General features: G+C 44.2%; 1 protein-coding gene across 2 annotated transcripts in view; it reads right to left on the reverse strand.

The window, feature by feature from the left end:
* LOC137423093 (discoidin domain-containing receptor 2) overlaps positions 1-20,661 on the reverse strand; it is a 77,639-nt gene that overhangs the window by 15,453 nt on the left and 41,525 nt on the right. For both annotated transcript variants that reach the window (XM_068109898.2, XM_068109899.2), the window contains exons 8-11: positions 8,295-8,541; positions 8,019-8,102; positions 6,264-6,421; positions 5,396-5,576 (exon numbers count right to left, since the gene is read on the reverse strand). In XM_068109898.2, the coding sequence (XP_067965999.2) occupies positions 5,396-5,576; positions 6,264-6,421; positions 8,019-8,102; positions 8,295-8,541 (670 nt within the window). The remainder of the gene's footprint in view (positions 1-5,395; positions 5,577-6,263; positions 6,422-8,018; positions 8,103-8,294; positions 8,542-20,661) is intronic.

Below are 20,661 nucleotides of genomic sequence, written 5' to 3' on the forward strand. Positions count from 1 at the left end.
AAAACTGGCATTTCACACGACCAGAGTATGAAACGCTTCATTTTAATATTCCTCAATAGCTTATCGAATGAGAATGGACAGACAGCTTCACCAGCATGTTTTTCAGTTGTATATACAGTCAAGTGAAAAAGTAAGTACACCCCATGTAACGTTTTGACTTTTTCAACATATTTCAACATACAGCTATTTGATCTTCATCTATCTATAATTCCAGCAATCTCTGTGTGTCTGTCTGTGTGTCTGTGTGTTTGTCTGTGACCGCTGTTTCTCGACAACCACGGGTCCGATATACTTGAAACTTGCCAGGTATATTGCTGGGGACCCGAGGATGTGCCTTTTCAAGGTTTGAAATTAATCGGACAAGTACCTACCGAGCTATGTCCAAAAAACGCTTCAACCAATCAGAGAGCAGCGAGCTATCACGTGTGCCGAACCGTTAATGCAATGCAAGCGTTAATGCGTTAATGCAAGGCTTTTCTTTTTTCCCCTCTTCTCTTTCTACTTTTCCTTGCGATTAAATTGCAAACAGCCAAAATACGTTGGCGCTAATTGAATAATTGGCCATTAACACTAAAATAATCGTAACTGCGATATGCCAACTTCCGGACAGTGCAGCCTTCCATGTTGTTGTTGTTTGCAGCAGCTGTTTGCAGCAAGGCAAGGCTTTTCTTTTTTTCCCTCTTCTCTTTCTACTTTTCCTTGCGATTAAATTGCAAAAAGCCAAAATACGTTGGCGATAATTGAATAAATGGGCATTAATAGATAGATAGATAGATATGCGATATGCGAACTTCCGGACAGTGTGCGCGTTACGAGCTGACCGCCATTACGGTACGTAATTCGATTTCTTATGCGCATTATTTCTCCCAATTCAGTCAGAGCGAAGGGCGGAAGCGAAGAGCGTTGTTATTTTTTGTTTACGGGCGTACGGGCGGGGTAGAGCGTACGGGTAGCGTTTTTTTTTTTTTTGGGCAAGGAACGGGCACCCACGTACGGGCAATGCCCTAGTTTCAACAATATTGATAGATAAAGGTGCTATGATATAACAAATATCATGAAACATTTACATTTTGTAGTCCATTGTATAATTTAAATAAACATAAATGCAAATTTCGCATGTGGAAAAAGTAAGTACACCCTTGGCTCTAATAGGTGGTATTGCCCCCTTTGGCAGAAACAACCTCAAGTCGGTAACCTCAAGTGGTAACAAACAACCTCAACCTCAAACAACCTCAAGTAACCTCTCTGACATCGACTGGGAGAAATTTTTGCCCACTCCTCCATGCAGAATTCTTTCAGCTGTGCGATGTTTGAGGGGTTTCTTGCATTCACAGCTCGTTTCAAATCCACCCACAACATCTCGATGGGATTTAGATCCGGGCTTTGACTTGGCCATTTCCGAACCCTCCATTTCTTTCTTTTCAGCCATTCCTTGGTGGATTTACTGGTATGTTTAGGGCCATTGTCATGTTGCAAGGTCCACCTTCGGTTGAGCTTCAACTTTCCGACAGATGGCCTCACATTATCCTCAAGCTCCCTCTGGTACAATGAAGAATTCATAGTGGATTCTATGATGGTGAGCTGCCCAGGCCCTGATACAGCAAAGTTGCCCCAAACCATCATATTTCCACCACCATGCTTTACAGTTGGTATCAGGTTCTTGTGGTCAAATGCTGTCTTTGGTTTTCGCCAAACATGTCTTCTGGTACTGTGGCCAAATAGGTCTACCTTTGACTCATCTGTCCAGAGCACATTGCTCCAGAAGTGCTGGCCTTTGCCTAGGTGTTCATTGGCAAACTTTAGTCTTGCCCTGATGTTCTTTCTGGACAGCAAAGGTTTCCTCCGGCCACACCTCCCATGTAGATCAAATTTGTGCAGGCTCTTTCTAATGGTAGACTCGTGCACTTTGACATCAACAGTGGCAAGAGCTACATGTAGGTCCCGTGATGACAATCTGGGGTTCTTAGAGACTTCTTTCAGCATCTTGCAGTCTCTGCTCTCGGGCTGAACTTGCTGGGGCGGCCTGGCTTGAAGAAGTTGGCAGTGGTTTGGAATTTTCTCCACTTGTAGATGATCTTCCGGACAGTCGAATGATTGATTTCAAATTGTTTGGAGATCTTTTTAAATCCCTTCCCAGACTTGTAGGCATCTATAACCTTCTTTCTGAAGGCCTCAGAGAGCTCTTTTGATCTCGGCATGGTGACGCCACACACTTCAACAACAAAGAGCAAATCAAACTAAATGTCTGAGGTTTAAATAAGACAGGTTCCTCCAAGATCCTCTCCAACAGTGTTCTAATCATTTGCACCTGAGCTGGTGCACCTGATTCTAATTTTACGTATTTGAAGTAGTGATAAATGTAAGGGTGTACTTACTTTTTCCACATGCGAAATTTGCATTTATGTTTATTTAAATTATACAATGGACAACAAAATGTAAATGTTTCATGATATTTGTTGTATTATATCACCTTTATCTATCAATATTGTTGAAATGAAGATCGAATAGCTGTGTTGAAATATGTTGAAAAAGTCAAAACTTTACATGGGGTGCACTTACTTTTTCACGTGACTATATATATATATATATATATATATATATATATATATATATATATATATATAGATATATATAGAGGAGAGGCTTCCGTCATATATATATATATATATATATATATATATATATATATATATATATATATATATATATATATATATATATATATATATATATATATATATATATAGACGGAAGCCTCTCCTCAGTGAAAGACACATGAAAGCCCACTTGGTGTTTGCAAAAAAGCACCTAAAGGACTCTCAGACTGTGAGAAACAAGATTCTGTTGTCTGATGAAACCAAGATTGAACTGTTTGGCTTCCGTCTGGCCACTCTGCCATAAAGCCCAGATCGGTGGAGTGTTGCAGTGATGGTTGTCCTTTTGGAAGTTTCTCCCATCTCCACACAGGTCTCTGGAGCTCATCCAGTGACCATCGGGTTCTTGGTCACCTCTCTTACCAAGGCCCTTTTCCCCCGATTGCTCAGTTTGGCCGGGCGGCAAGCTCTAGGAAGAGTCCTGGTTGTTCCAAAGTTCTTCCATTTAAGAATTATGGAGGCCGCTGTGCTCTTGGGAACCGTCAATGCAGCAGAATTTTTTTGTAGGCGTCCCCAGATCTGTGCCTCGACACAATCCTGTCACTGAGCTCTGCAGGCAGTTCCTTCGACCTCATGGCTTGGTTTTTGCTCTGATATGCATCGTCAGCTGTGAGACCTTATATAGACAGGTGTCTGCCTTTCCAAATCATGTCCAATCAATTGAATTTACCACAGGTGGACTCCAATCAAGGTGTAGAAACATCTCAAAGATGATCAAGAGAATTGGGAGGCATCTGAGCTAAATTTCAAGTGTCATAGCAAAGGGTATGAATACTTATGTCAATGTGATATTTCAGTTTTTTCTTTTTAATAAATTTGCAAAACTTTCTAAAATCCTGTTTTCTCTTTGTCATTAGGGGGTATTGAGTGTAGATTGATGAGGGAAAAAATGAATTTAAACGATTTCAGCGTAAGGTTGCAACATAACAAAATGTGAAAAAAGTAAAGAGGTCTGAATACTTTCTGAATGATATATATATTTATTTATTTATTTTTTTAACCTGTATATGTGTAAACTAACGAGTAAGTATACAAACTAAGTGAGCAATAAAAATGAATATAACTCGAGATTGCATGAACAACAATAATTTTAAACTTCCACTTGCACTGTCGGGACCCAAGATCTCTTAAATGTGGTATAATTATAGCATTGTACATGCTGTGGTTATGATTTTTACCCTGATCAGACACAATCAGGCACAACTTGCATATATATACTTGTGGAAAATCTGGTTCCACTGGGCTGTTCCAAAATAATTAGTTCCTCTTAGAGTGTAGAATAATTAGGGAGTTTGACAGGAATGTCCTTTGACTGCAGAATGGCAGGGACCCGTTGAAATTGGGCGTTATGTAAAATGTTACCTCAAAGTCCTCAGTACCCCTTTCTTCCTCAAGCCCTCCTCCCAAATCCCAAGTCCTCGACTTTCCTCTCCCAACCCAAAGGTTTCAATCCTGATCCTGCCCTCCACACTCGAAGCCTTCAAACTCCCACCCCACAACACCCTAACCTCCCCCCAATCCTCCACCAAAAGCCCTCAATACTCCCCCCCCCCCCCCCACCCCCACCCAAAAGTATAAACCTCCCACTCCCAAGTCCATCTTTGCTCTCCCTACCCCTTCTGAACCCCAACCTCCTGTCCTCCCATGGTTCATCCTCCCTCTCCCTCATAAAAGCAAAAGCGTATTCTTACATCAATCACACATTCTTACATCAGATAGATAGATACATACACACATATAAACATGGATAGACAGCCAATACAAAATTACATTGCAAATGCTCCTTTTACAAAAGATTACAAAAGCAAAATGTCGATCTCTGGTTTTGCCCGAAATAAGAGCCGAGTGAACACAGAAGTTGCACAAGAGGACATAGATTCAAACAGCGAGTTATTAATGCTTGACTGATACATATTATGGTTGAAACACGAAAACATGGAGACAAGCAGAAGAAACCAAAACAACCTTTACATTTCTTTTTTTTCACCAAGCAATCAAAATTAGATGAGAAAAGACAACAGTGAAGAGGAGGGAGGAATTTTGAGTGCACTAGTTTTAATTGAACAACAGTATCAGTGTTTGAGTAGTAAAAATGTTTGGAATAAACACATTTAATAAGGGAGTCTCAGACATGTTTGAAATGTTGAAGTATATACGGTATTTTATAATTACAAAATGATAATATACGGTATATATTTTATTATTATACAGCTATATTAATGATCCCTGGTGTTGGGTGTTGGGCTAGCGGTGTTGCCTGGTGTTGGGCTAGCGGCTAGGGTGCCAGCTTAGGATCCTAGGTTCGAATCCCGGTCGATCGCTGAATTAACGCCAGGGGCGTTGACTCAGCCTGTCATCCTTCCAAGGTCGGCTAATTGAGTACCAGTTCGCTGGTAATACCCTGTTTGTCGTAAAAGGCGACAAAAAGGGTTGGCGGCAGGAAGGGCATCCAGCCGTAATACATTGCTTCAAAAAGGGGACCAACAAAAACAACAACAACCACGGTGCCCGAAAAAGGCCAACTCCCGCTTTGCGGGGAAAAATGGCCTCTAAAGGTGGTTTTTTTTATATTAATGATCCTGGGTTCTGGTCGTGTTGAGGCTCATCAGGCACACTTTTCAGATCCTGGAATGAACACTGCTCAAGACAAGGTTGATTTTCCTCATGCCAAACGTTCACACAAAAATAGATTTGATTGTCAAATTTTTTATCAGTAAAAAAATGATTTATCTAAATCTCACCGGCTTTGTTTGCTGCTGCAGTGCCGGAAGTGCAACATGCATTTGGTTCTCCATTTTCAGAGCTTTGGCCAGGAACAGTCTCATAGGCAATGTCATGACTTGGCAATCTTGCGGTTGAACCTTCTGCTCTTCCTGCAACCCATCTCATGTCAAGTCCTCTTCCACGTTCCTCGCGGCATAACTGGTGGATTGAACAAGCAAATCGTCAAATTAAATATTTGTTTGAAGACAATAATTTATTTTTCATTATGTATGGCAGAAATAGTCCGACAGGTTGGTGCCGTTTCACAGGCACGCCATTGGTTCACAAAGTGTGCCGTCCCTCAGACGGTCGTTAAGCTGGGTGCTGGCATGAGTTTGTGGCCATTTAAGATGCCACTTTCACGAAAAGTAAGAGAGTTAGCATGAACAAATTACAAATGCCTGTTTCTGAAAGGCTTTGACCAACTACTTTCCCCGGCCAACCCCACATGAAGATAGGAATAATTGGGGCCGTTAGAGTAGTCGTTGTAGTATTGCAGAGCTACAAATAAGTTGCATTATCTATTCACAAACAACTAATTAAAGTTTTAGTACTACGATAAAAGGATCCAATTATTTAATACTACGATAAAAGGATCCAATTATTTACTTGTGTATACCCAGCTTTACAGCCCTTCCTCATCCCTTATGGGAACTAAACCAGGTCACTTTCATCTTGTTTCATTTTTTACTGCTTATCAAACCCAAATGAAACATTTTATCAGCAAGCATAGCCTGAAAACAATAACCACATACATAATGTAAACCGAACCGTTGTTCCACACAATCAGAAAAATGTGGTGATTTGATTCTGTATTATCGTTGATGTTGTCTTTATGAAACTTACCAATTGCAAAACTTCCTTCCAGTGATGTCTACATAAGATAGCAGCAATGATCAAGAGCAGAAGCAAAATGATGACAACAAGAACAACCACAACCACGTGAACATATCCTCCAGGTTGAGGTTCAACCCCGCTGGTCACCGTCACCAGGAGTGGAGATTCTAGTCGTGACAAATAATGGGAAAAGATGCACGCTTAATCTTGATTTTCTTTTGTTGTTGGTGTTATTATTAAATGTCAAGTATTAAAAACATTTTGAAAAACGTGAAGGGACGAAGGGAAGTTACTCCAAAAAGTATGTAAACAAGGTAGGGGTGATCATAAAAAAGGAAACCATACCTACACCTTTCTTTGAATAATGGTTGTCCCTAGAAAAGACAAAGTTATAACGAACTAAAACAACACACACACACACACACACACACACACACACACACACACACACACACACACACACACACACACACACACACACACACACACACACACACAAACACACACACACACACACACACACACACACACACACACACACACACACACACACACACACACACACTTTTCGAGGTACAACCATTATATTCAAGGAAAGATGTGGGGATGGTTTCACATGATCATTTCTCGCATGACCATCCCTACTTTATTTCCATACTTTTTGGAGTAACATCCCGACATCCCTTTACATTTAAAAAAAAAAAAAGTTTTATTACTTGTTTCTTTACTTTTTAAAAATATATATTGATAATTACAAGCTTCAAACCATAAGGATGTGATTACGCTCCAGCCTTAAGTGTGCGGTGACATATCCAGTACTGGTAAGAAGCAGCTACACTGGGGCAATGTTGATTCAGCTGGTGGTTGTCCAGCTTGTGTGCGCGCAATAAGAAAAGAAAAAAAACCCATGGGGGTCAGGGCGGAGGGCAGGGGGAAGATGCCAAATAGAGGCCAGGAAGGGCAGCAAGACCAAATGGCTCCCAACTAATTCATATGTACAAAATGTTAACCAAAAACAGATCGAGCATGACAGCAAAACCACAGTCTGTGCTCTTTACTAGAAAGAGCATACACTTCAATGAAAAATACTCCGTACTAGCGGTGGGGACCAATTAAAGAGACAATGCAATGTGGGGGTCGTCAGTGTGATTGGTACAACTGCATGCAAACAAGCTAAATCTTACAGACACAAACTATTGTTTTTGTTACACGAGTGTAATCCTTGCAATGCCATGAGCAATTTGAGCATCAATATCTAAAACATTAGAAACATCCTGTGTGCAAACAGTGGATATTGATTATTAAACCTCCTCCCTCCTCCCTCCAGGTCAATAAAACAGCTGTTCACCACCATCTCTCGTCTCCCCCATCCAAAACCTTGATCTTTTCTACCCCCGTTAATTCACCCCAGATCCACTTTTTTGAAATTCAGACTTCTTTCCTGGAAGTCCTAGCAATGTCCATGTGTTTTATACCTCTACCCCCCCCCCCCCCCCTTTCCCATGCCTCCTCCCCCCAAGCCCTCTCCCTCCCACAGATCTCCCGATGTCCCTGCTCTCAAATGTTGTACTTGTGTGCTTCCCTCTCTCTCCCCATCTTGTCTCCCGCTCCCTTTATCATGTTTTATGTGTCAGTTTTGTCTTTTTGTGATTAATGTTAGCTCTTACATGAGCCTCGATCTTGTATACAAAAAACAACAACAAAAAAAAACGATCTATAGTGTATTGTCCCAAAAGAGCAGGGTTGCTGTCTAAATTTACTCACCTGTCCCAAAAGTTCCTTTACCGTCGACAGGGTTTTGATCCATCGTGTCGCTGGGAAACAGCCCTTTGGTTCGCCCACTTCGTTCTGCTCACGTCACGAGTGCAACTTTAATTATTTCATCAACATACAGCAGTGACACCCATGCCCGGTGCTCTCCCCAACTGCTAAGCATCATAAACCATGTGATACAGGTTTCAATGCAGCTCAGCATCCCATTTATCCAAGACTCTTTTAAAAATGAAGTCAACGCAGAACTGTCCGACACTCTGCTCTCACCATTAGTGAAAGAAACCTCACTGAGCAAAAGCCATGGTGCAGCAAAGTATAGATGGCAGGTAACAACCCGGCCCCACTGACTCTTCAAGGGAACGTCGATCACCTGGCCTCCAGATTCTCGGCCGACCTTGACCTTGTGGTGGATCTCCAGCGAGGCGTCCCACGGCAAACCCACTGTTGGCCGAACTACACAGCGAGCCTCTTCAAAAACCTGAATATTCAGTTTTGGTTGATGATTGCAGTACACCTAGAGGGTACAGTATAACAAAAGGAACTTTAACTGTCACAATTGCTTTCTAATGTTTCAAAAGATTTCCCCCATTCACACCTACCTTTTCCCCTCCTGTACCACATCGCCTATTCTCCCAGCTGTATATACTTTTTTGTTGCTGATTTTAGACTTTATATGATGGAATAATAACTTGGCCTCTAGTCCGGTCATTAAATAGTTGATGTTCAACAAAATTTGTACAAAAAGTTTCTCGATGGGTTTCACCTCTTTGATACCTCTACTTTAAACAAAAAAAAAGTTTACCAATATATGACATGGGGAACTACCTGAAAATAGGCCAAATCCAAGATGGCCGCCATTAAAATTAACCAAAGTGGAATTTTTTTTTAAATATGGAACCCGCCAAGATAAAAACATGTATGATGAGTCTATTCATATCAGCATATACATATACATGTTATGGAATGTAATTTTCAAGTTCAATGCTACATAAAATGCAAAATGGCCACCAAGATTTGACGAAAAATGCAAAATTAGTATATCTACATGTACATAACTAACGGCATTAGAAAGTGGGTAGAAATCTCTATCAATTTGCATATTCAAACCCCTGACATCTATATATTCAATGTTGATGACAAAATTATAATGTCAATGGAACTCTAAAACATGTTCTTATTCACTTTAATTGTTGGATTAAGGTTAATACTACCATGCCTCTCTGCACCTATAATGGCTTATCTCAAATGTGCACAGTGCATCACTATTAGTCAGTGGTGTCACTGGAATCATGAATTTGCACATTTGTGCATGTTATCCCTTTACAGTGACCACACACCAAGTTACATTTGAGTCCATTTTTCCTGCAGGAGCATGTGTTTTTGGCACACATTCCAGTACAGTTGCATTTAATGATCTTGAGTAGAGATGCAGGTGCAGCAAGTTGATCCATTCTGTGTGGCTTCAAGATAGACTCATGCTGGGTCTTGCAGAGCACCCAGCCCCATTCTGTCGCCTCCATGTTGTTGCCTAGCCAGGCCTGCACTTGGAGATAGACCCGCTGGCTGTGGAATCTGGCAGCATCTGATGTCGGTGGAAGACGTTCAGGGGGCACATAGCCGGAGCTTGAAGCAACCTTCTCGGTGAACGTAGATGCACGTTCAAAATTCAACTCTGAACCATGCTTACAACCATAAATGTTTGCAATGGCCTGATTACCAGATAGCTCAAGATCCTCACGATTAATATCTGCCACCATGAACAACTCTGCGAATTCCTTGAGGCCATGGTATTTACCCATAGCTGACATTTTTCCGATGCCATAGGGCCTCAATGTCGTATCACATCCAGACAGTGCATGAATAAAGGGCAGGGAATGACTGAGGTCAGGGTCAAGTTCCTTCTGCAGGATGGATATATCAATGAACTTTGTGCTAGTTTGAAGATAGATGGTCTCATGTTTGCTGGGCGTGAAGTGGTGTTGCAGCAGAATGAGAAGGTCAGTGTCATCCCCTACAACTACCCCAGGCAGTGTCAGAGCAATTGTGCAGGCAGTCATTGCAATGTCATAATCAGCATTTCCAGATGAGTGACTGACCTGAATGCCTTCTTTCTTCTCCATCTCAGATCCCAAGAGATGAAGGAATTTCTGTTTGTTTCTCGTGTTTGCCAAAAATGGCTTTTTCGTCATTTTGAGCAACATATCTGGAGTTAAATCCACATCCACTCCCATCTCACCACCAGTTCTCCTCTGATGAGTGTCATCTTTGGTAGAAGGGCCACTGCCATAGCCATCAAACACAATGTGAGCATTGGTATAGTGGTTGCGCACAAACGCAATATATAGTTGGCAGAGATTGGCATATGATGTGGACTTGGCCCAGGGCAGGTGCTGTAACAGGGCGCCTCCATCGATGACGTAGGTAACACGGATGGGCAACTCCTTTATAACACATGCTGGTACCTTCTTGACTAACCCATTCAGTAGATCAGCCTTAACTGCAAGTCGCATAAAAAGTTTTGTGTCGAACAAGGATGAAGGATAGGAGCACAGCTCATACTGGAACAGTGTCTGGATATCAATAGTGCCAATGCCTGCAACAAGGAGGCGCTGATACAAGATATTTATTGCTTAGGATCGATCTGGATCTTCTCACCATCAACAGATACATACACTGAGGAAGCTAGGTTATTAACCTGTTGTTTTTTTTGTGAATTTGTGTTTTGAAACTGACAGTCCCTCCATAGATACCAGAATAGCAGCACCAACAGTCTCAGCAGAGTCAACGTCTACTGACCCTTCTAGTGCTATCACTCCTGATGACAGGCTCCGGAGTTCTTTAGAATTCTGTGAGAATGGCTTTCTCTCCAAGATAATCAATGATGGACTGTAGATCTTTGGCATCACGCTTGAGTTTTGCCTGTGTGAGATCTTTGTGCATCTCCCCTGGACTAGAGATACCTGTTACCTCCTGCATAGCCTTGTGCACTTCACCACATGCAGGCATAGATAGTAGCCAGCTCAGACTGGTTGACTCCTCGAAACAACGTCCTCTAGTCAGCCCACCGACTGACTTTATACTGCCCATCAGAACTTGCTCAATATACAGGTCGCTAAATATTCCTGCCCAGTGACTGTCACTGCGACGGAGAACAAACAGCAGAAGTGTTTTCTGAGCTGTATCTGTAGATGCACTACGTTTTTGATCTGCCTTGATTGCTTTTGGGTTAATATGCTTACTTCGACACTCTTTGTGTACAACAAGGCAGCAATTTTCAGTGTATATGATGTCTGGAACATCTAATTTGTGCAGTCTATTGGCATTAGTAATACCAATACAGCCTTTTTCTGTCAACTTTGCATAATCCTGAGGCTTGTCCAGGTTAATTGCCTCCAGGCACAGCACACAGGTAGCCATCTCTTTCTTGTCTACAGTTGACACAATCAGTTGAGATCAGTCACCTGAAAAAAAGTAAACAGATGTTGCATGATTAATATTAATAAAATTGTAAATAATTTCATATTTTCTTTTTAATTTTATATATTAATTTATAATTAATAAATAATTTTAGCCATTATTGGGCAAACATTTTGTATTTGATTTAAAATGTTATTTCTTTTTAAACAGTCTACAATCTCTATGTTATCATATCAATCAGCACATATAAACAATACATTCCAATGCATTTATCTTTTCAGGCTGATATAAATAGACTAATCATACATGTTTTTATCTTGATCAATTCCATATTGTTGCGGTTTTGAGAACCCACACAGGTAACATCATTAAAGGTTAAAGGTTGAACCCCATAGATAGGCCACATGCAACATGTAGGTCACCTTAGGACGTTAGTTATTTCATAGTATGTGTTTAGAATAAGGCCATTCCCAATAGTTGCAGTTGCGTTGTGTAAAACAAATAAGAGTAGGCCCCATTCGTTCATTTTAGCAGCCTCCCTTCCATCGACGCCATTAAGCGCTAACCAGTCTGTACTCCATCGCCCTCGCAGTTTGTTACACCTTTGCCAGCAGCGTTCGCAACCTCGCTGGGCTTCCGCTCGAACCAGCTCAAAAGCCACGAGGTAAGGCCTGAAAAAGGGGGCGGAGCACAAGGGTGGGGGTGCGGCCACGTCAAGCAGCCATCAAGGCGGAGCCGGTAAGCCCTCACCAGCCAATCAGGGCTGAGGTGACATCGCCTTACAGGGTGTGGCTGGACATTCGAGAGGGTTCGCTGGGCGTGGCAATATAACCCCTTGCCCGAGGCCCCCACCTCAGTTATGAGCCGAGGTCCTCTGTGGAAGAGTCTAGTTTTGTGTTACGGGAAAGACGCTGGGAGAGTCAGGAGGAGAGACGCGCTGTGGCAAGCATTTACAAGGGACTGGGCGCGGTGCGCATTGCAGAGGACTGCAGCATGAGAAGGACGTTGGTGAAAGGCACTTGGATCGATCATAATACCGGTAGCGCATATAAAGGCGCCGGTACAAGTATTACGTACGATATATAATCGCCAACCGACCTTTCCCCGATATATAATTGTCCGCGTCGCGCCAACGTCATGGGGAGCTGCCTGCCGTATTCCACCATCTGCACGGTACGAGTCGGGGACCGGACGAGCTGTGGACCCTTGGACCCTCAACCCGACCATCTACAAACCCCGTGTGAGTGACCCTGAGAGTGAGTCTGAGAGTGAACGGGCCCGTGTCCAGGGAATAAGTTAAGACTGTTATTAAGGCTGCCCTGTGTATCTGCTTCTTCCTCTTCCCTGTACATTCTCTTCTTCTTTTCCTCTTCTAATTGTACAAAGTGTGAATAAATTGCCTGTTCTTCCTGGTTTTCCTCTTAATCCGATCGTCCTAGTGATTTCTCAATTGGGTAAGCGTGGCACGATTACAACCGCTTAGAATCGGGTTTAGTACCTGTTAACGGCCCGAATCGCGGCTCGCTTCGCTCGGCGTGTCCACTAACGCCGTGTTTCGGGCGGGAGTTATTTCCTCGTTTCCGGTCAGCGTTAGTACTTAAGTAATAGGACTAATTCGACCAACAACCCTATTTAACGCTGCCCGGGAAGGACGTTATAGCCCCCTGGGATCGCGTCAGCCAGTAAAAGGACAAGGGGATTAATCCCCCCTTGATAAGGGGAGGGCCGACGTCGGAGAACCGCAACAATATTTATGACATTTTTCCACTTTGTTTAATTTTGATGGTGGCCATCTTTGATTTGGCCTATTTTCAGTTAGTTCCCTATGTCATATATTGGTAAACTTTTTTTTTTGTTTAAAGTAGAGGTATCAAAGAGGTGAAACCCATCGAGAAACCTTTTGTACAAATTTTGTTGAACATGCAGTAATAATTGTTGTTTAATGACTGGACTACTCCACAAAGACAACAAGATAACATTTTCCAAGACCACCATATTTGTCTTTACTTGATAATCCCTTGTTAATAATGTTCCCTCTCTCATGAGCCTCATTTTGTGAGGTCAATTTTTTTCAATAGAACATTCATATAATTCCAGGGGGTGGGGAGGTGTGAGATAGAGAGAGAGAGAGAGAGAGAGAGAGAGAGAGAAGGGTGGGGAGGGACAGAGAGGGAGAGGGACAGAGAGGGAGAGAGAGAAAGAAGGAAAAAAAAAAAAAAGAAGAGAAAGGTGAGGGGAGGAGGTGGAGTTAGCAAAGAGGATGATATTTTATGCTTAATGACCGTGTGCATGTGCATGCGCATGCGACACACAAACACACACACAAAAAATCTCCCGTATGAGCGCTTAGGAGTGAACCATTGTGTCCGATGCATCGTGACCTGTTTTAAGTTCCGTTGTGGTGATCTATACACACACACAAACTTAAAGTACATCAAAACAGCAACCCAAAAGGTTTCCCTTTAAACAGGCCTTTGCTCGTCAATCAATGTACGTTCTACTTTTTAAATGAAGGAAATAAATAAAATAGACTATAGCATGAGGAGGGAGCAGGCCACATTATTTTAATTTGATTTATTTTGCCTTCCTAACTCCAGAGATTTCCCCCACAGAGCACTCAGGTTTGACTGCGGAAGCAATGATAGCGATCCTGCGGGTTAATTATTTTCATTGCACTCAATAAAGTTATACTTTTGGCCACATTTCTTAATCTTTTATTCTCTCAAAATAATTCCTGGAACAGCAAAAAAAAAAAAAAGGTAAGTTTAATGCTTTGGCAATATGGAGAAAGAGGAAGAATATCTCTCCACATTCAAGATTGAACTCTCAAACCTGTCTCCTTCGTCCAAATCCTGGTGGCGTCTGATCAAATCCGTTTCTGGTGTTTGTTCCCCCTCCATCACCTCAAATGGCTACACAATCGACACCGCACGTGACAAAGCCGAATGCCTCAACTCTGTGTTTGCCTCAAAATCTTGTCTCAAACCCATCTCTCTCTGTTCCCACCTTTCCCAGTCGAACCCAACTGCTCCTGGACTCTGTGTCCTTCTCTCCTGACAAGGTGGAGAAGTTTTTGTCAAACCTCGACTCTGATTGTGCAACTGGACCAGACGGCATCAGCCCACGGGTCCTAAAATCCTGCTCTGCCGCTCCATCTCACCCTCTCTCTGTTCTTTTCACCCTCTCTTTTGCTCAAGGTCATCTGCCAGCATCTTGGAAATCAGCCAACATCACCGCTTTACACAAAAAGGTGCAAAAACCGATCATTGCAACTACAGACCAATCAGCCTGCTCCCAATTATCAGCAAAGTCATGGAATCCATCATTGCCTCGGATATCAAATCCTTCCTCTTCTTCAATGGCTTTATCTCTGATCATCAATTTGGATTCAGACCAGGTCATTCTACTCTGGACATGTTGCTTCTGCTGTCTCAACAATGGATGGAGGTCCACAATGCCAAACAAAAAAATCAGAGCCGTCTCCCTCGACATATCACGTGCCTTCGATACGGTCTGGCACCCAGCTCTGCTCACCAAACTCTCCTCCTATGGTATCCATGGAAATCTCCACTCATGGCTTGCAGACTTCCTCTCTGGTCGTAGGCAACGTATGGCCCTGAATGGATTTCTCTCATCTCCCCTTCCTGTTCTGGCTGGAGTTCCCCAAGGTAGTGTTCTGGGCCCTGTGCTATTTCTGGTCCTCATCAATGATCTCTCCTGGTGTTGGCTTAGCAGTTAGGGTGCCGGCTTGGGATCCTAGGATCCTGGGTTCGAATGCCGGTCGATCGCTGAATTAACGCCAGGGGGGTTGACTCAGCCTGTCATCCTTCCAAGGTCGGCAAATTGAGTACCAGCTTGCTGGGATGAATGATCCCGGTGTGTACCCCGGCTTTGAATAGGTACACCGTATCCCTGCGCATCGAAGAGGCGACCAAGGGTTGGTGTCAGGAAGGGCATCTGGCCATAAAAACTTTATTATTATTATTATTTTATTTTTTTAGTATACTGAATCGAGGCTCGTGAAAGAGCTGACATTTACTTCACAAACAAATCAACCAGACAAACAAAATATATAAAAAGAGGGAGCGGAAGACAAGAGAAGGGGATGCACACAAACACTTGAGAGCACACAACATTTAAGAGCAGGGAGATGTGTGGGAGGGAGAGGGCTTGGGGGGAGGAGGCGTGGGAAGGGGGGGGGGAGGTGGGAGAAGTATAAAACACAAGGACACCAAGGACTTCCAGCACAGAAGTTGGTATTTCAAAAAAGTGGAATTGGGGTGAAATTAGCGGGGATAGAAAAGATCAAGGTTTTGGATGGGGGAAGATAAGAGATGGTGTGAACAGCTGTTTTAAAGACCTGGAGGGTGGAGTGGGATTGCAGAGAGTGAGGGAGTTTGTTCCAGAGGCGGGAGAAAATAGGAATGGAGTGAAGGTGAGCAGAGAGTCTTGATTTTGGCAGTTTAACCATAAGAGGGTTGCAGGCAGATCTTGTGCGACCTGTAGGAATATTTGCAGGACAGAGCCCAGAGAGAGCTGGGGGGGCAAGGCCAGAGAGGAGTCGGTAGAAGACGGAAAGACCACCAACCTGCCTGCGGTGAGTGAGTGAGAGGCCCTTGGAGTTAGCTTCATCGCGGGAGATTCCAATGATTCTGAATGCTTTGGTTTCAACAGCGTGAAGACGAGCTAGGTGTGAGGCAGGAGCACCAGCCCAGAGGGGAGAGCAGTATTCCATTGAGCTGCGGATGAAAGCCTTGTATGTGGTGAGGAGCTCAGGTGTGCCAAGGAAGGACTTCGCACGACGGAGGATGCCCAGTCGGCGACTGGCTTTGGAGGCCAGATTTGAAATGTGGTTTTCCCAGGAAAGATCATGGCAGATAGTGAGACCCAAAAGCTTGAGTGACAGAACTTCTTGGAGAGGATTATTCAGAAAGTGGATGGGAGGGTTGTCCAGTCAGTCTTTTTGGAGAGACATCGTAAGAGTGTGAGATTTGTCAGGATTGAAAGACATGTTCCACTTATTTGCCCAGTCTGTGATTTTGTCCAGGTCTGCAGAGAGTGAGGAGGCTGCAGACTGCCGATCTGTGGGATGAAGAATGGAGCGACAGAGAGTAGAGTCATCAGCAAAGAGATAGAGAGGATTTTCAAGAGAGTCAGAGAGATCATTGATGAAGACCAGAAAAAGCACAGGGCCCAGAACACTGCCTTGGGGAACTCCAGCCTGAACAGGAGGAGATGAGAGAAACCCATTCAGGGCCACACGTTGACTACGACTAGAGAGGAAGTCCACCAGCCATGCGTGGAGATTTCCATGGATACCAAAAGAGGAGAGTTTAGTGAGCAGAGCGGGGTGCCAGACCGTATCGAAGGCACGTGATATGTCAACGGAGACAGCTCTAATTTCCTGTTTGGCATTGAGGACCTCCATCCATTGTTGAGAAAGCAGAAGCAGCATGTCCAGAGTAGAGTGACCAGGTCTGAAACCAAATTGATGATCAGAGATCAAGCCATTGGAGAAGAGGAAAGATTTCATATCTGAAGCAATGATGGATTCCATGACTTTGCTGATAATTGGGAGAAGGCTGATTGGTCTGTAGTTGCTGGGATCTGTTTTTGCACCTTTTTTGTGCAAAGCGGTGATGTTGGCAGATTTCCAAGCAGATGGCAGATGACCTTGAGCAAAAGAGAGGGTGAAGAGAACAGAGAGAGGGAGTGAAAGAGAGGGAGTGAAAGAGCGGAAGAAAAGGATTTTAGGACCCGTGGGCTGATGCCGTCAGGTCCAGTTGCAGAATCAGAGTCGATGGTTGACAGAAACTTTTCCACCTTTTTTTTTTTTTTTTTTTTTGTATACTGAATCGAGGCTCGTGAAAGAGCTAACATTTACTTCACAAACAAATCAACCAGACAAACAAAACACACAAAAAGCGGGAGCGGAAAACCAGATGGGGAGAGAAGGTGAAGCACACAAACACAACATTTGAGAGCAGGGAGATGTGTGGAAGGGACAGGGCTTGGGGGGAGGAGGCATGGGAAGGGGGTGGGGGGGGGGTGGAGGGAGAAGTATAAAACACAAGGACACCAATGACTTCCAGGACAGAAGTTGGTATTTCAAAAAAGTGGAATTGGGGTGAAATTAGCGAGGGTAGAAAAGATCAAGGTTTTGGATGGGGGAAGATAAGAGATGGTGGTGAACAGCTGTTTTAAAGACCTGGAGGGTGGAGTGGGATTGAAGAGAGTGAGGGAGTTTGTTCCAGAGGCGGGAGAAAAGAGGAATGAAGGAGTGAAGGTGAGCAGAGAGTCTTGATTTTGGCAGTTTGACCATAAGAGGGTTGCAGGCAGATCTTGTGCGACCTGTAGGAATATTTGCGGGACAGAGCCCAGAGAGAGCTGGGGGGGCAAGGCCAGAGAGGAGTCGGTAGAAGATGGAAAGACCACCAACCTGCCTGCGGTGAGTGAGTGAGAGGCCCTTGGAGTTAGCTTCATCGTGGGAGATTCCAATGATTCTGAATGCTTTGGTTTCAACAGCGTGAAGACGAGCTAGGTGTGAGGCAGGAGCACCAGCCCAGAGGGGAGAGCAGTATTCCATTGAGCTGCGGATGAAAGCCTTGTATGTGGTGAGGAGCTCAGGTGTGCCAAGGAAGGACTTCGCACGATGGAGGATGCCCAGTCGGCGACTGGCTTTGGAGGCCAGATTTGAAATGTGGTTTTCCCAGGAAAGATCATGGCAGATAGTGAGACCCAAAAGCTTGAGTGACAGAACTTCTTGGAGAGGATTATTCAGAAAGTGGATGGGAGGGTTGTCCAGTCGGTCTTTTCGGAGAGACATCGTAAGAGTGTGAGATTTGTCAGGATTGAAAGACATGTTCCACTTGTTTGCCCAGTCTGTGATTTTGTCCAGGTCTGCAGAGAGTGAGGAGGCAGCAGACTGCCGATCTGAGGGATGAAGAATGGAGCGACAGAGAGTAGAGTCATCAGCAAAGAGATACAGAGGATTTTCAAGAGAGTCAGAGAGATCATTGATGAAGACCAGAAAAAGCACAGGGCCTAGAACACTGCCTTGTGGAACTCCAGCCTGAACAGGAAGAGGAGATGAGAGAAACCCATTCAGGGCCACACGTTGACTACGACTAGAGAGGAAGTCCGCCAGCCATGCGTGGAGATTTCCATGGATACCAAAAGAGGAGAGTTTGGTGAGCAGAGCGGGGTGCCAGACCATATCAAAGGCACGTGATATGTCAAGGGAGACAGCTCTAATTTCCTGTTTGGCATTGAGGACCTCCATCCATTGTTGAGAAAGCAGAAGCAGCATGTCCAGAGTAGAGTGTCCAGGTCTGAAACCAAATTGATGATCAGAGATCAAGCCATTGGAGAAGAGGAAAGATTTCATATCTGAAGCAATGATGGATTCCATGACTTTGCTGATAATTGGGAGAAGGCTGATTGGTCTGTAGTTGCTGGGATCTGTTTTTGCACCTTTTTTGTGCAAAGCGGTGATGTTGGCAGATTTCCAAGCAGATGGAAGATGACCTTGAGCAAAAGAGAGGGTGAAGAGAACAGAGAGAGGGAGTGAAAGAGCGGAAGAACAGGATTTTAGGACCCGTGGGCTGATGCCGTCAGGTCCAGTTGCAGAATCTGAGTCGAGGGTTGACAGAAACTTTTCCACCTTGTCAGGAGGAAAGGACACAGAGTCCAGGAGCAGCTGGGTACGACTGGGTACGGTGGGTACAGAGAGGGATGGGTTTGGGACACAAGATTTAGAGGCAAACACAGAGTTGAGGCATTCAGCTTTTTCACGTGCGGAGTCAGCCGTGTGGCCATTTGAGGTGAGGGAGGGGATGGAGGGGGAACAAACACCAGAAACAGATTTGACCAGACGCCACCAGGATTTGGAAGAGGGAGACAGATAAGAGAGTTCGGTCCTGAGAACGGAGAGATATTGTTTCCTGGCTCTCCTGAGGGTGGACACACACTTGTTTCGGGCTTTGTGAAAGGAAATGAGATTTCCTTCCGTTGGATTTGCTTTCCAGGAGACGAAAGCAAGTTGTTTCTGGGCAATAGCCTCACCACAAGATTCCGTGTACCATGGACGGGAGGAAGGGTATGACAACAGAAGACGAGATGGGATAAATCTGTGCATGAGAGAGAGCAGTTTGCTTTGGTAGAATTCCCAGGATGAGTTGATGTCAGAGGCGGTGGAGATGGGAGACCAGTCCAGATGATTGATGGCTGCTTGAAGACCGTGCCAGTTGGCCTGAGTGAAATGCCAAACTCGTCGACGCTGAGGAGGCTCTCTGAGAATGGTCAGAGAGATGTCCACTTTAACAAGCACATGATCAGATGAGCCGATTGGAGCAGAAGAAGAACAGCAGACATTTTCAGGGAAGTTAGTCATAACCAAGTCCAGAAGAGAAGATGCTCCGTTGACTGAGATCCGGGTCGGGAAATTGACAGATTGTGTCAGTCCCAGTGAGTCACAGAAGTCCTTTGCTGAAGAGCCATGGCTGGTGAGAGAGGTACCCACACCCAGCCAACTGGCATGGTGACAATTGAAATCACCACATATGAGGAATAGAGAGTTGGGATGGGTAGATAGAAGTTGGTCCATATTATCAGACAGCGGGATGTAGATGGAGTCATCACTATGTTGGGAACCATGATTGTCATGGGGCCCGCAAGGCTAACCCCCGCTCTAGCAGGGAAAATGGCCTTTAAACGATCATTCATTCATATTCATTCATTCATTCATTCATTCATTCATTCATCAATGATCTCTCCGACTCTCTGGAAAATCCTCTCGATGTCTTTGCTGATGACTCCACTATCTGCCGCTCCATTCCTAATCCCTCAGATCGGCAGTCTGCAGCCTCCTCACTCTCTGCAGACCTGGACAAAATCAGACTGGTCAAACAAGTGGAACATGTCTTTCAATCCTGACAAATCTCACACCCTTACGATGTCTCTCCGAAAGGACCGATTGGAAAACCCTCCTATCTACTTTCTCAACAATCCTCTCCAAGAAGTTCTGTCGCTCAAGCTTTTGGGTCTCACTATCTGCCATGATCTTTCTTGGGAAAACCACATTTCCAAGCTGGCCTCCAACGCCAGTCGCCGACTGGGCATCCTCCGTCGTGCAAAGGCCTTCCTTGGCACACCTGAGCTCCTCACCACATACAAGGCTTTCATCCGCAGCTCAATGGAATACTGTTCCCCCCTCTGG

This window comes from Myxine glutinosa, chromosome 3 (genome assembly GCF_964187855.1).
Source record: "Myxine glutinosa chromosome 3, kmMyxGlut1.1, whole genome shotgun sequence".
In the NCBI taxonomy this organism is placed as follows: Eukaryota; Metazoa; Chordata; class Myxini; order Myxiniformes; family Myxinidae; genus Myxine; species Myxine glutinosa.